This window comes from Rhinatrema bivittatum, chromosome 15 (assembly GCF_901001135.1).
Source record: "Rhinatrema bivittatum chromosome 15, aRhiBiv1.1, whole genome shotgun sequence".
NCBI lineage: Eukaryota > Metazoa > Chordata > Amphibia > Gymnophiona > Rhinatrematidae > Rhinatrema > Rhinatrema bivittatum.
Window position 1 is genome coordinate 79659641 of NC_042629.1, and position 16721 is coordinate 79676361.

Below are 16721 nucleotides of genomic sequence, written 5' to 3' on the forward strand. Positions count from 1 at the left end.
AGAGAGAGTGTTATAGTTGTGGAAAAAAAATGAAGATTATTAGTAACAAACTCTACATACTGAACCAATCATGTGCAGCCTAACTGCTGTGTGCCTCCGGCTTTTATTTACATCCATTTCCCGTCGATAGCAGGGCTGAATTAGCCATGCTGTCTGGGAGCATCGACGTGACCGGAGTAGGCGGAGCTTCCCTCAGATAGTGTCAGAGTTTTCAACTCTGTGTGACTGCGCGGTCGTCTTCCTGCACGAATCAGTTTCTCTCCTCAGTCTCTTTTTTTCCGCGAGCTAATAGCACGCGTGGTTCCCCCTCTCTCTCTATCCTCGTCGGATTTTTTGCACTTTTTCAGAGATTTTTCTTCTTTTTTTTCTCAGGATATTTTGCGGGCAGTATGGCGCCTAAACCCTCCGGGTTTAAATACTGCCAATGTGGCAAAATTATGTCCATCACAGATGGGCATAATTATTGCTATATTTGTTTGGGCCCGGAGCACGACCAGTCCTCTTGTAGGGACTGTGGTCGGATGTCTCCCAGGGCCAGAAGACAAAGCAGAGATTGGATCGCGCATCTGAGAGCACCCTTTACAGAATCTTCTCCGGGACCGGAGAAGTCTACAAAAAGCCGAGGAAAAAGGCCTGCGACGGCGGAACCGGGAGATTCGGCAAGGTCAGCCAAATACTTAGTGCCGAACATAGGGGTCAAGGTCCTTCCTCCTAAAACCCCTCAAACAGCTACCGGGAATCAGGGCTCTGTTCCCACTGCCTCCCGTGCGTCACAGATAAATTCGACGCAATCGGCATTCAAGCGCCGGAGCCACGAAGATAGATGCTCGGAGCACGGTACATCGAAGCGTTATGACGCGGCGAAAGACCATAGCGCACGGTGATGCATCAATGGGTATGTCTTCAGACCCACCAGAAGGGCTTCCAGAACCCTATTCCCCCCCAGAAGACTTAACGTACGCGAAATTCATTGAGAAGGTGGGGAATCTCTTGACAATACAAACAGCAACAATTCCGGATCCTAGATCAGAGGTTCTTGGAATTTTAAAAATCTTCAATACTCCACCAGAACCAACAGCTTTACCTCCACATGATGTGTTAAACTCTGTTCTATACAAAATGTGGAAAAAACCATACTCAACAGGACCTGCGTCCAGGAAGATTGATTTGAAATATAGAATGCGAAATTCCACTATATATGATTCAGTACAATTACCTCATAACTCTATTGTAGTAGAGTCCGCTTTATCTAAGTCTAAGCGCTCTAAATTACATGCTAACTCCCCTCCAGGAAAAGAGCATAAATCCATGGATGATTTTGGTCGCAAGGTCTACCATTCCGCCATGCTTTCTACAAGGATTCAGCACCACTAGTTCTATATGATCCAGTATTTGTTTGAAACTCTGCAGAACATACGCCCCCTTTGCATAGCTCCTGATGACTCTTTACCTCAGCCATTTACTTTTATGGAGGAGGGGCTACGACATTTACTGCAATCAGTATATGAATCTTTCGAATATTTCTCGCATTCCTCTGCAACAGCCATCGCAGCCCGCAGAATGGTCTGGTTAAGAGCTAGCTCAATAAGAGAAGACGTGCACGACAGATTGGCTGACATTCCCTGTATGGGAGACAACTTATTTGGTGAGAAGTTCTCAGAAAAGGTTGCACACCTTAAGGAACAGAAAACTGCAGTGCTAGCACTTACAACACTTGCAGATTCTCAGTCATCCTACAGAAAATATTTCCCTAACTTCCGGAAAAGGTCGTTCCCGAGACCTGCTTTCAGACCATACAAGTCCTATCGCGCACAAGGTTACTTGCAACAACGGTATCAAGCTCCAACTCAACAACCACGTGGACGTCCTCGCCAACAACACCCCCATAAACAACCAACTCCAGCACCTCAAAAGCAGGCACCGGCTTTTTGAGCACACCCGAGCCACCCCCACTGCTTTTCATCGGAGGTCGCCTGTTGCACTTCTATACCAATTGGACAACCATCACTACGGATCGTTGGGTATTAGACATCATAAAAGAAGGATATTGCCTAAATTTAATTATTCCTCCAAAGATTCCATACGTTCCTTCTCCTCTGGGGTAATCATCCCAATCCACATTTCTTCAAGCGGAGTTACACATTCTCAGCACCCAAAACTCCATTCACAAACTTCCCCCAATGCAAAAGAACCAAGGGTTCTATTCCCACTATTTTCTCATTCCAAAAAAATCCAGAGGACTTCATCCAATCCTAGATCTTTGAAATCTCAATACCTTCAAAGAGAAAAATTCAAAATGACCTCTCTAAAAAAATATTCTTCCTCTCCTGCAACCATCGACTGGCTATGTTCAATAGACCTCAAGGATGCATACTCCCATATACCTATGCACCCTTCATCCTGGCGTTACCTTTGTTTTACGGCTCTGAATGAACATTACCAATACAGAGTCCTACCCTCTGGCCTCTCTTCAGCCCCGAGGGTCTTCACCAAATGTTTAGCGGTGGTGGTGGCTCACCTATGACAACAATCGATCCAAATTTTTCCCTATTTGGACGATTGGCTACTGGTAGCTTCGGATCAGGATACCCTTTGAGCTCACACCAGTCAGACGATAACTTGCCTACAGTCATGGGGATTCCTGATAAATTATGAAAAATTGAGTCTGCAACCGACCCAAATGCTACAGTTTATTGGAGCATTCCTCAACACTTCAGTGGTGAGAGTCTACCTTCCGGAGGACAGGAGGTTCACACTCACCTCCCTAGCTCAGAAGTTGTACAAGCAACAACAAACGTCTGCGCGTCAAGTCCTTCAGCTCTTAGGACATATGGTGGCAGCTATCCACATGGTCCCTTACACAAGACTCCATATGAGAAGTCTTCAATGGGGTCTAAAGAGTCAATGGTCGCAGTTCCAACAACCTCTTTCCTCCCATGTATGAATTACAAATCAAATGAAAACGGACATTCAGTGGTGGATGACACCAATCAACTTGTCAGGAGGAGCACTCTTCTGCCTACCTCCTCATCAATTCAACCTTAAAACGGATGCATCCCGGAAAGGTTGGGGAGCCCACCTTCTCCACTTAAAAACTCAGGGCCGCTGATCGGCTTGGGAAAGTATACTCCAAATCAACCTCCTGGAACTTTGAGCAATTTGGAGAGCTCTACAAACCTTCTCCTCACACCTCACGGGAAAAAGTCTGATGATCTACACAGACAACCAGGTCACGATGTTCTATATAAACAAAGAAGGAGAGGGAACTGTATTGCACCACTCTGGACACAATTGGAAGCATTCTTGGCTACCGTGCTATTCACCACGGTAAAACTATCCATTGCCGGTGCACTACTACACAGCATAAGTGAGGAGGGAACGCAAACAGTACATCCTTTTTGTATAAAGGCCTGTAGAGCAATCAGGATGGAGGTAGCGACAGCGTGGAAAACAAAAGCGGGTCCTACTTTCGCAGCTGTTCTCAGATGACTGGACCACGTTTGCACGATGAACAATCTGACAGCAGAAAGGCGCTGGACAGTACAAGCCTTTCATCGCATTTGGGACCCATACTTACAATGGCGTGACTCTTGGGACATGTAAAGACCTAATACATGCCTCGTAATGAACTTGTGCTAAACAACACACAGGGAATATATTTTCAAAAAATTCTCTACCTATTAAATGCGGTGAAGTTGGAGATTATTGGAAACTTTATGAAGAAAAGTATTTCTGTATTATAAATATTTGAGATGTACTATCTTTGCACTTTAATCTGATGTACTGTAAGAAGTATTACATTGTGTCATTAGGTTTCAGATTTTAATGTGTGAATGTTTGGTATGACTGGTATCTATAAATTTTAATTGTGTATATGTTTACATGTTTGGTATGTTAATAAAAATTATTGCACAATAGCGTATTGAAATTCAAGAGAATTCTCTGAGTGTATGGTCGTAATGAACTTGGACAGTTCATTACGAGGCAGGGAGTGTGGTTTAGATGGGATGAGGGTCATCATTTGGACTCAACTGCAGGCAATGTGTATCATGTTTACTGGGAGGGATACTCATGGTAAAATGGATTATCTCATTGATGTATGGATGGACAAGGGTGAGGGGAGGGATGGGAGGGTTTCTGGGGGCAATAATTGACCTAAAATGGTGATTTGATTGTGCCTTATATTGTTTATTTACAGTGTTAACCTGTTCTCACCAATAAAAAACGTTTACACAAAAAAAAAAAAAACAAAGAATGAGGGTTAGGTTCATGGATGCTTTGTCAGGAAGCACTTCGCATCCTCCATTGGGCAACTGCGAAGGGAATTACGCTTCAAGCTACTTACCTGCCGGGCCTAGACAATGTCACAGCGGATTGCTTAAGCAGGGTATTCCATCCACACAAATGGACTCTAAATCGGGAAGTAGCCCTCACCATCTTCCAACAATGGGGTTTCCCAATGATCGACCTCTTTGCCACGCAAACGAATTGTCAAACGGAAAGCTTTTGCTCAATCTACCCCAGCAGTCTCCGGAACGCTCCAGATGCCATCCTCATTCCGTGGACGGGGAGCCTTCTGTACGCCTACCCTCCCATTCCGCTCATCTCCAGGACAATCCAAAAATGCATTCAGGACGTAGTGGACTTAATCCTCATAGCCCCGGCGTGGCCAAGACAGCCTTGGTATGCATATCTCATGTGTCTCTCCATATGCCCTCCGAATCCACTAGGAAATCACCCACGCCTATTGACTCAGGAAGGAGGCACACTCCTCCACCCGATGCACCACTCCCTCCATCTCTCAGCATGGAGATTGAAAGGACTGTATTAACCCACTTGGGCCTCCCTTCGTATCTAGAAGATATTTTAATTGCTTCTAGGAAACCATCTACTAGACGTAATTATACAGGAAAATGGCGCCGCTATACAGACTGGTGTACACCTCGACAACTAGATCCCTTTACATCAACAGCAGCCCAGCTGCTAGAATACCTCCATATGCTTTACCTTTCTGGTTTGGCATATGCTTCACTTAGAGTTCATATCAGCGCCATTGCAGCTTTTCATCAATATCATAACGGGCTTCCGATTTCTCATCATCCCCTCATCTCCAGATTTATGAAGGGCATACTACATTTAAAACCTCCAACGACAAAACCTCCAATACCATGGGATCTCAATGTGGTGCTAGATCAACTTATGGCTCCACCCTTTGAGCCTTTGGATTCCTGTCACATCAAGTACCTCACCTGGACGACCGTTTTTCTGGTCACTATTACATCTGCACGACGGGTTAGCGAACTACAAGCTCTAGTTCATTATTCTCCTTACTTAGAATATTTTCATGACAAGGTCACTATGCGACCTCATCCATCATTCCAACCTAAGGTAGTTACTCCATTTCATCTCAATCAAACAATCACCTTACCTATTTTTAAACCAAAGCCTCATCTAAATGAACAGGAAAAACTCCTCCATTCATTGGACTGCAAGAGAGCTTTGGCTTATTACAAGCGAAGAACTCACTCTCCATCAAGACCATCTCAATTGTTCCTCTCTTTCAATCCAAACAACCCAGGTCAGCCAGTTTCTAAACGAACCATAGCGAACTGGTTATGCTATTGCATTGAATTTTGTTACAACAAGCATTCCACCAAACTCATAACCAAACCGAAGGCTCATCAAATTCGTGCGACAGCAACCTCAATTGCTCACCTTAAACAAGTACCATTCTTGGAGATTTGCAAAACAGCAACTTGGTCCTCTCTTCATACTTTCACGTCACACTATTGTATTGACAAACAGGCTGCTGCAGACGCTGCTCTGGGAACTGCAGCCTTGTCAACCATTACCAAGCCTTAGAACTGTCTACTTTACAAGGGTTGTGATCTTACTTCTTTAACTACAACCTAGACGGACACAACCCAGGAGCTTGGGACTCCCAGACAGCATGGCTAATTCAGCCCTGCTATAGATGGGAAAAAGCAAGTTTGCTTACTGTAAATGGTGTTTCCGTAGATAGCAGGATGAATTAGCCATGCGAGCCCTCCCACCTCCGTAGACAGTTCCCTTATTTTTCTTTTTCCTACTATGCACCATGTGGCCATAACACCTTGCTTGGCTACAAAGAGACTAAAGAGAGAAACTGATACACGCGGGAAGACGACCATGCAGTCGCACACAGTTGAAAACTCTGACACTATTGAGGGAAGCTCCGCCTACTCCGGTCACGTCGACGCTCCCAGACAGCATGGCTAATTCATCCTGCTATCTACGGAAACACCGTTTACGGTAAGCAAACTTGCTTTTCTTTTCTTATCTCATTCTGTAGTGTATACCATCTGCCCCATGGCCCTAACCCACTTGCCAGAACAATATTCAGAGGTCAAGTGCATCAGAGAATATGGGCCAGCATGCTCCAGCCATCCCACTGTTTAAATTTTGCAGTGCTGGTGGTTTCTGTAGATTACGGGGCCCCACAAGATTTAAATTGTGGGATGGCTGGAGCATATCTATCAGAGAAATATGTCTGCAATCTCCCATGCACCTTAGAAGAAATACTGAGTTCCTGATCATCCCACCTGTTGTTGTATATTGGATCTTCCAGCCACTGTGGATCCCAGAGATATCTGTCGTGAAACTTATATCCACATTGTTGCTGCCAGTCTCAATTTTTTGAGGCAAAGTCTCTCCGCAGAATGGGCCATACTTTTTTTTGCTTGTGTTAATCTGAACAATGAGAAAAATAGTTAGCACCTCACTCCAGATTTACCCATACACCCTCCAGTAAAGATAATACCCAGGGACATAACTTATGAATCACATGGGCCAAAGTTAGCTTAAGCTACAGCGTGAATTGTTCTGGTGATGGAAAATAGTATAAACCAAAATCTAAATTCACCACTAAAGAAGGTTTACTAATAAATACAACTAATTCACACAAAATTTTCTGAAATGAACAGATAATGTAAACATGTTAATTCTGTTTGTCTATATAAACATTAAATTGTTAAAAATTGTTAGTGAAGAGATTGGTGGTTTCATATATGATTAAGACTGTTATGACCAGTAATCAGTACCATTCTGTTTGTATAATCATTAACCACCTTGTTCATATTGTTCATATTTTTTTAAACAATTTTTTCTTTAACAAACAAAGAACAGTTCTTATAAAATATATTGTTATATAGATGATTTTTTTTTTTTAGTTTGGACATTGTCTGAGGACCGTCTAAGAGAATTTAGTAGATGGATTAATTTGTTATTTATTTATTTGTTGAGTTTTATATACCGTCATTCGGTAAAGCCATCATAACGTTAGATGACAACTTACAATTTACAGCACAATGGGCCACTCAGTCTATGTCATTTTTGGATGCATTGGTGTCTTTTTATGGTGGACAATTTATGACAACATTATATAGTAAACCGACTGACAAAAAAAATGTAGTCCGTTTCCATAGCCATCATGTGTGGTCATTCAAGATGGGTTTATCTGTCAACCAGTTTTTTCACATTAGAACAATTTTCTCTGAGCTGGAAGAGTTTGAACGCCAAGCTAATATACTAGTGGCTAAGTTTCGAGCCTGAAGGTATCCCCATAAAGCCATTTCAAGGGCTTATAAATGTACTAAATTCACCGATCGTCAATCATTATTACAATACAAACTCGTCAAAGAACAGTCACGCCTGGTTTGCGTGTTGAAGCAAACAACAGAGACGGCCACTATTGCGGCAACCATAAGAAAACACTGGCATGTTTTAGCCTTACATGATGTCTTTCTGGATCTTCCACTGATAGCTACATTGCGTGTACAAACATCAGAGATAGGGTAGTTCATTCCCAATTATTGGATTTACAACCTTGTGTCACTACAGTTGGCCATTTTAAATGTGGTTCGTGCAGCTGTTGTAGTAACACTATAGAGGGCAATGGCTGGCAGGACTCCGTTATGGGTTATATGATCAAAAAGAGATCATATAATGATTGTCGTTCCATTAATATGTTTTATGTGATATGTCCATGCCCTAAGGTTTATATAAGGTGCACCTCGTGGGCTATTAAAGTACGATTGACAGAACATAAATCCTGTTTAAAAACAATAAAAACGTCTGCCCCCATGGTACAACATTGTGTCGAGTCAGAATATGTTTTTGACAACTTACAATGGATCATAATTGAACAGATATCCAATATTAATTGGGGAGGGGATATAGAATCATATTTAAATTACCATGAGGCATTTTGGATTTATACACGTAAGGCCTCCTATGCATGTAAATCCACTGGATTTACGCGCATAGGCCTTTTAAAATCTGGGCCTATATGAACAAATGCTTAAAATAGAACAATTAATTGGAATAAAATGATAAAAAAATAAGGCAAGATCAGATCCCAGCAATGCCCATAATTTTGTTGAAAGAACTTGGCCTTTACTTTCTTCCTAAATTTTAAATAATCAACCTCTCTTCTTAGCTCATTTTCTAAAGAATTCAATAGCATGGCCACTGCAATAGAAAATGCTCTGCTCCTTGTTTCTTGCAATTTATGTTGTTTAAAAGATGGTATAGCCATTAAGTTTATAGTTGAGGAACATAGGCTCAACCATATTAAAATAAAATCCATGGCTATAAATAGCTTTGTGTAGGAATGTTAAGTTTTTAAATTATGTTGTCTCCTGAATAAGCAGACTTGGGATAAATCTCGCATTATAACCTACGCCTGTTATCCTTCCTGCTATTCTGAACCAACTGCAACATTCATATCAAACATTTGGTATCCCCAAATATAGTGTGTTGCAGTAGTCTGATTTGCATAATACTAGAGCTTGTGCTACCGTCCTCAAGTCTGTAAGATAAATATTATTTAAATGCTGTATCATTCTGAGCTTAAAAATATGCTGATTTAGCAATTATTCTGATGTGAGATGGTCGATTTAATCTAGAATCAAGGTTCACAATTAGATCTCAAGCTTCAGTGACTATAGGAATTCTAACATTTTCAATATGCAAATGAGATATATTCCCTGTGATTCCTGCCCACAGTTTCCAGGAGATCCCACCAACCTTTAGGATGTCGTATGGACACAAAGTTTCTGGATGAGTTTCCACGCTGAAGGATTCCAGGAATTGCAGGTTGATGCTGAAACCTTCCTCTACTCGGATATTGTAGTTACATGTGGAGAGTTTGGCATAAGGCTGAGGATAATTAGGGCTTGTAATTTCACCCGAAGTTCCTGTGAAGACCTGTTCTTCACAGTTGGCTAAAGGGTAAAAACTCACTTTAGAAATAGTTTTCCATTAGAAGGTGTAAATAGCACAGCATAACTGAGGTGTATAACAGCAGGGGGTGCTGCAGGGCATGAGTGGGGTGCATTGGCAGAGCTGTGTATGTGTCTTAGTACTGGAATAGCGAGAGCTGGAGGGCAGGAGTGAGGTGCATTGGCAGAGCTGTGTATGTGTCTTAGTACTGGAATAGCGAGTGCTGGAGGGCAGGAGTGAGGTGCATTGGCAGAGCTGTGTATGTGTCTTAGTACTGGAATAGCGAGTGCTGCAGGGCACGAGTGAGGTGCATTGGCAGAGCTGTGTATGTGTCTTAGTACTGGAATAGCGAGTGCTGGAGGGCAGGAGTGAGGTGCATTGGCAGAGCTGTGTATGTGTCTTAGTACTGGAATAGCGAGAGCTGGAGGGCAGGAGTGAGGTGCATTGGCAGAGCTGTGTATGTGTCTTAGTACTGGAATAGTGAGAGCTGGAGGGCAGGAGTGAGGTGCATTGGCAGAGCTGTGTGTGAGGGTCTCAGTACTAGAATAGCGAGTGCTGGAGGGCACGAGTGGGGTGCATTGGCAGAGCTGTGTATGTGTCTTAGTACTGGAATAGCGAGAGCTGGAGGGCAGGAGTGAGGTGCATTGGCAGAGCTGTGTGTGTGTGGGTCTCAGTATTGGAATAGCAGGGGTGCAGCAGAGCAGGAGTGAGGTGCATTGGCAGAGCTGTGTGTGTAGTCTTGATCCTGGAATAATTGAATACTAAAGTGTAAAATGTTAAGAGGAGTATGAAGGAAAAGGATGTAGGTGAGGCAAATATCCCAATATGGAAATTTGTTTAGTGTTTAATGTAATTATTTGTTTTATGAGTGTCATTTTTGCTTACAAAATTTCTGATTTTTTTATTAACTTGTTTGCAATAAAAAATAAAATTCTATAAATAATAAAATACAATTATGCAGGTTCATTGTTAGGGAGGAAGGGTGTCAATATTGGAATAGAAGAGGGTGCTGCAGCCAGTATTCATGTACGAGAGGAAACTTGGATTGTAAGTGTGACTCTTCTTGCTGAGAACAGCTGCACACTCCCCTTCTAATAGTGATGGAGAGCCTTTACTACCTTTCAGCCCAGCTCTAAAAGATTTTCTTTCATGGGACAATTTTGGTTTCTTTTAGTATATATTGACAGGAGGCTTTCTGGTCAGCTGACACTAGAAAATAATTTGGAATTCATTCCCTTGCTTTTTTCCTGCCATTTTACCTCTTCCAATGTCCTTTAAACTGTAGTATGCGACAGCCTATTCGCTGTCTCACAGTATGATGAGGCCTTGCTTGGCTATTAAATAAAATGTTTTTTGTAACTTCTGTGCTTTTAGCCTTCTCTGAAACACTTCCAATCCATCAGTATGTTATATACCATATCTGTAGTTTATGGTCACCTTACTTGACCCTTACAGTAACTTGGTGGTTTCCTTCTTTTGAGCCCTGATATGAAATCCTGGACAGAGCTCAAAAGCTTTATTGCTTGGAGGAAATGGGAGTTAGCAGAGCAGAAACATTCTGTTAAAGATAAGTAGGAAGGAGCTCATAGAACAGCAAATGGACCATTGTCTTAAGTATCTCAGGGCCACCAGTTAAAGTCCCATGAAGGGAAGAAAAAAGTCTGTACCAGTAGAAAATAGCCTTTTATTTTTTGCAGAAGATTCTCAGGGCCTTTGTTTGTGGATCAATGAAACTTAAAAACCATATGCCAAAAGTTGCTGTTTCACTACAGCAATAAATTACATCTGTTGCTTGATTGGAATTTGAAATGTAAGCTTTTCAAGGCACATACATTGACTGTTACTAATACTTTGATCAAATTTAATATTTTTTTCTATGTATATTATTTCACAGTAAGTAGTATTGCAATTACAAAATAAACAGTGAATTCAACCAAACAGTGCTACTAATCTTGATCCTACTGCCAGTCTAGGACAAGGCCTGTACGCTATAAATAACCAATATTTTTAACTCCTATATTGTGTATGTAGCTAAAAGTTCTGGTGTTTCTAGTAGCATCTCTGCCTCTTATTTGTCCATGGTCAAACATGAGTTCCGAGTGATGAGCTGAGGATAGCCCATTGGCTTTTTGGCTAAGACTGAGAACATGTACATTACATATTAATGGCCTGTTATCTGACTAATTTAGTAGCTTGTTAATTGAGTATATATATGAGTATCCAGCAAAAATAGCAGTAGGTCTGAAACATAATTCCTGGAAAGAGCTCAGCTTGATCACTGAGTGTGACACAATTTATTTATTTATTTATTTAACATTTTTTTATATACCGAAATTCTAGCAACAATGTTGCTAATCATTTCGGTTTACATATAACATTGGAGTGACTTAACATGTGAGTCTTACATGGAACAGGAAAATGAACTTGGAGAAAATTGAATAAATACTAATAACCAATAACATTAAAACAGCAACAAGTGAGACTCTAGTACTAGGGAAGGCTCATCCTCAGTGGCAGTGAGTGGGACCAGTAAAGCTATGGTACTGGGAGGCCTCTGCTCATTGGAAGTGAGTACTGGGAGGACTCAGTATAAGTAAGTGTGGCACCAGTGAGGCTATTGAAATGATAGAGCTCAGCTTGATGAGTGTGGGGCCCTCTAGACTGTAGAGTTGGGGGTGGCTCAGTTCAGTGAGGCACCCATGAGCCTATAGCACTGGAGGAGCTCAGTGGCAATATGGATGGCATCACTGAGACTACTGTAATTGTGGAAGGGATCAGCTTAATGGCAATGAGAGTGGAATTTCGTGTCTGTAATACCAGGGTGTGTTTGTAAGTGTTAACATTTATTTCTAAGTACTCAAATATATTTGTTATCCTGTTCATTTCACTTCCAGCTTTAAAGGAAGGGTCTCATATACTACAAAGCATAAGTAAGTCTTATATCTGTTAAGGGTTTCAGATATTTTGATGAGTTTCTGGTGCCTAGTGTGAGAAATTAATTCTGATTTAAAAAGAAGTGAATTGGCGACAGTAGTGTAACATACACAAGGGATTATCCTGATGTCCTACAGCATGGTATTTAGGGAAGATGAACTATGCATATTATACTGAAAAAGATTACAAATTTTTGTACAGTAATTGAGCTAGAGCAGGGGCAGTCTACAAAGCTGAGAAATACTGTTATAGTGTAAAAATGTCTCTCTCTGCCTCAGGATAATAGTAAATGGGTCTGAACACTCTGCTAGAGATAGTATCATCAAATGGATCAAATTACTATCAATTCTACCTGAAATGAAGTGAACTATGAATTGGGAAAATAATCAAAACATCAGGCAATAACCAGGAAAAAAAGAAATGGTGCTTCCCTTAAAATGTTGCCTACAATAGGTGAAGTAAGAAAAAACAATAGCGGCTCTTCCCTTGAAACATTTATACAGTTAATTCTACCCCACAAGACTATACAACAAGGCCTTTTAATTTCTCTCTTCCTTTTAATAGGATTCCATTTATATCTTTCTCTCCCTTTGTGGCTCTGAAACGGGTTGTCTTCTACTGCCTTTCCCCCCACCACTGAGGCTTTCATCAACAGTCTACTTTATTTTGTCTTTTGTTCAAAGATTTTATTAGCACCCTTCAGCAAAGAACATTTTATTATCAGAATATCAGAAATGCATCGGCAAAGGGAATAAGGTTAATGTTGAAATAACTAAGACGCAGATCTGCCTGGTGGAGGCTCAGAAAGGTGTGAATAAAATCTTCCCAGTACATCTGTCATAAGAGAAGTTTAAATGCCTTGTACTGGAAAAGAAATGGAAGAAAAAGGACAGTGAATATCAGCATATGAGAGCTAGAGCTCTTGTAAAACGACGATGCAGACTTTATACTGTGAGTGATCAGTCTCTGGGAATTGGGGGTGGCTCACTATTCATTGGTCAGAATAGGGCTGAGTATCTAATCTCCTGACAGCCACTCTGAGCTTCTGCTAATCCATTTCACAATTTTAGCATGTAAAATTTAAGACTGCATAGATACATATACAAATGTATTTTTCCTGGTCAGTGGTATTAAAAATTCCAGCCTACTGCATTAGCCTCTGTTTTGTTCTCAATTATCCAATGTTAATTTAAGAGCCTTTGCAGGTTGTGATACTTTTATTAATTATATACTTGAGTTTTAGAGACTACATAGGTCTGTTTTTCAGATGAAAGATAGATGAAGGTTTTTCACCTATGCAGTGATAGGGTGATACAGAAATGGTAGTGGAAGATGAATACAGGTTGCAGGTCTCACCTGTGCATGTCATCTTGTCCTTGTGGAGAGAGAAGCCAACTCTGCAGCTGCAGTAAAAGCCTCCTAAATAGTTGTGACAATGATGATCGCAAATACTTTCTCCTTCAATGTATTTGTCACACTCATTAATATCTAATGAAGTAAAAATATAATAATCTGCAATGAACACAAACACACCCTCATAAAGTCCTTAAAGAACTAAGAAGCAGGAAAAGAGGGTAAGGGGGATGCAGAGAAAAGGAGCAGAAAGGAATTAATATGACCAGGAGCTCTTTGCTAAGTAATTTCTTCTCCATTCTTCTCTTCCTTTTTGCATCACCTCCCCCCCAGTTTTACTCATGCTGCTTCTCTCCAGTACCATTCTCAAAAAGACATTTCCTTTTGTACCTTTTGCTGCATAGAAAGCCTCAAAGCCAGTAACTTTCTTTTCATTGGAGTAATCTGATCTAAATGTGAGTGTCAGAGTATTGTCAATGGAGTAGAATATCTTCGTCCCAGGAGCTTCCTCTGTGTCGGTGCTCTCCCGTCCACAGAAAGTAGCAATTTCTGTGTTCCCAGAGCTGATCTGCAGATATGGAAAATTCATATGAATCATTTGTTATCCTGGCACTGAAGCCTATTATAGACAGAACTGAGAAAACATGAGCAGGAGTGTCAAAAAGCCACTTGAATCCACAGATGGGGTAGAAAATACACAAATCAAAATAGGAACCAGAAACTACAGAGAGAACAACTGGAAATAAGGAATACCGCAGCAGAATCCAGACTACTAGGTGAAGGAGTTACAAAGAAGCACCCAAAACTGAGCAGACTGGATGGACCAAGAGGTCTTTATTTTCTGACACTATGTTTGTTAAATGAATATTCCTTGAGAGCCAGCACCCAGAAACCTATATATACACGTGCACATGCATTCTGCAGAACCACACACACTAAAGGCAGCAAATAAGACATCCAGTCCCCTCTGTAAGCATCACCTTTACATAGTCGTATTCACATAAATATGACAGCTCAATGTCAAAGTAGGTGAAATAGATTTTGATGATGTATCCTTCAGGCACAGTAATGTTCCAATTTCTCTTTATTTCATTTGGATAAGAGTCTGGAAAACCAGGGGAGACAATCCTACCAGACATTTCCTTTAACTTAATGTCTGTACCAGAGCAGATGGCAAAGAGGAGAAGGCACAGCCAGGACCTGTTCACAAGAGAGAGGATTCAGCAAACGGTACCTTTCATCAACATAGAAACATATGATGGCAGATAAGAATTGTAAGAGCCATCTATTGTGCTCATATTGTTTTCTTTTGTAGTACTGGACTATGGGTTACCAGCTTTTTTTGAGTGTGCAGACCCCTTTTTCAACCTCCAAACGTTTTGAGGATCCCCACTAGTCTCTCTTCCCCAGCCCCTCCTAATGTTTATCTTCCCATCAGCCACTCCTCAACAATCTCCCCTCAGCTCCACTAATGCCTCTCTCACTCAACTTAGCCCCATTAATCTCCCTGCTTACGCCACTTTCACAAGTCCCTCAGCCCATTCCCACCAGTCTCCCTTCCCAGTCCAGTCCTTCTCTATCTTCCAGTTTTTCTCCACCAGTCTTTCATGCCAGACCCACCAGTATCTCCCTTTATGTCCTGTCCTGTCCTTAATATTAGACAAAGCAAGACAGTCAAAAAGTCTACCTCCTTGTTGCTATCTTGTATTTATTTTTTCTCTCATACTCTTCTTTTTTTGTTTTTCTGCTATTTTTATTTTCACTCTTCTGAAACTGGAAAATTCAGATATTTAAATCTGTAAATACCTCTCACCTCATCGTTCTTGCAGTGACCTCTCTCCTGTCGCCCACACCACACCACTTCGATTTTGTGTGCTTCAAGGCACATTGTTTGCTTTTGAGTCACCTGGATACAAGTTTTGTTGGTTTGCCTAAAGATTAAAGATTAAATGAAGAGCTCAAGGCCTCAACCTCTGGCTGGTGAAGTATAGCGTAATGACCTGTTTACAGCACAGGAGGGAAAGAAGCATAGATCCTTCCCTCCATAACTTTATTCACATCTTTCAGCACTCTGCCTCTCTGTTTTTCCTTTCATCTCTCTTCCTATTCCTTCACTTCCACATCACCCCTCATTCATTTAGGGGGCCATTTTTAATCTATGCATTTTGGGATAAATTTTGCAAGTACTTGTTACCTGCAGACTGCACAATTTGCAAAATACCTTTACTTTGAAACTTAACATGGGTACAAAGTACCTACAACTATTTGCACCTGCTGTTTGTGTGGGTACTTTGAGGTTCAGGGTACATTAGTAGATGGAGTGAGTTATGGTATGGTAATGTGTAAGAGAAGAAAATAGATTAAGGATATGAGTTATTTGTTTAATTAAATAGAGAAAAAAAAGAAATCAATTCTAAAGTATTTGTTAATTAAATATTATGTCATCCTAATAACAGATATATCCCAGTTTTGCCTTTACCCAATGAGATTCCAATTCAAAAATTCAGGACAATCTTCATATCTTAGGCTGTGTTTACAGATGCCCCTGCAATGACATTCTAGCCTGAGGTTCTGACCGTTGCCTTCTGCTCTTGTGACCCTTTAATTAGGCATCACAAATTGTCACCAGCTTCAAATGCTGTCCAGATGTCCTTGGAATTCCTCCAGGTCAGGCTCAGTAGGGCATTTAAAGTTCACATAGCCAGAAAGGCTAAGATAGGGGGAGAAGTCAAGATGGCCGTGGCTTGAGGAAGCCAAGTCAAACTGCTCCACTCTCCGATTTCCTTGATTTTGTATTTCCTGCAAATCCTTTTCGAGAATGCCTCACAAGCAGAAGGGTAAGGTGAGAGTCTACCCACCAGACTCACCCGGCCCTGTGGGACAGCGTTACATCACTGATTTTGTGACTTCTGGCTCTGTAGTGGGGGCTTTGAGCGCCACTGTGGAAGAACCGAGAGGAGCGGTTCTCTCACCTGGCAAGATCACCTTAAGCCACCAGATCCTCGAGGGCTGCTGTGCAGCTCTCCGTTACGCATTCTCGATGGAGCTGGGCTTCCCGACGCAAATGCAGCCGGACTAGCACAGCGTGGTGGTTCCGTCAACCAGGCGGTAGCTGGGACAGTCCCGCCATTCCTGATAGCTGGTCGAGAAACTCCTGTAGAAGGGGCTGTTGG

The 16721-nt window shown here is 41.5% G+C and overlaps 1 protein-coding gene across 5 annotated transcripts in view; it reads right to left on the bottom strand.

Moving 5' to 3' along the window:
* Positions 1-15436, bottom strand: part of MASP2 (mannan binding lectin serine peptidase 2) — a 70001-nt gene extending 54565 nt beyond the window's left edge. For 4 of the 5 annotated variants that reach the window (XR_003852774.1, XM_029577999.1, XM_029578001.1 and 1 more), the window contains exons 1-6: positions 15362-15436; positions 14529-14748; positions 13939-14116; positions 13552-13683; positions 9067-9263; positions 6582-6729 (exon numbers count right to left, since the gene is read on the bottom strand). Coding sequence is in view for 4 of the 5 variants with exons in the window: in XM_029577999.1 (XP_029433859.1) it covers positions 6582-6729; positions 9067-9263; positions 13552-13683; positions 13939-14116; positions 14529-14748; positions 15362-15366 (880 nt within the window). In the remaining variant the exon portion in view is untranslated. Of the gene's footprint in view, positions 1-6581; positions 6730-9066; positions 9264-11108; positions 13060-13551; positions 13684-13938; positions 14117-14528; positions 14749-15361 lie in introns of those variants that run through there. The other variant, XM_029578002.1, reaches the window with a different exon arrangement.
* Positions 15437-16721: the final 1285 nt, after the last annotated feature.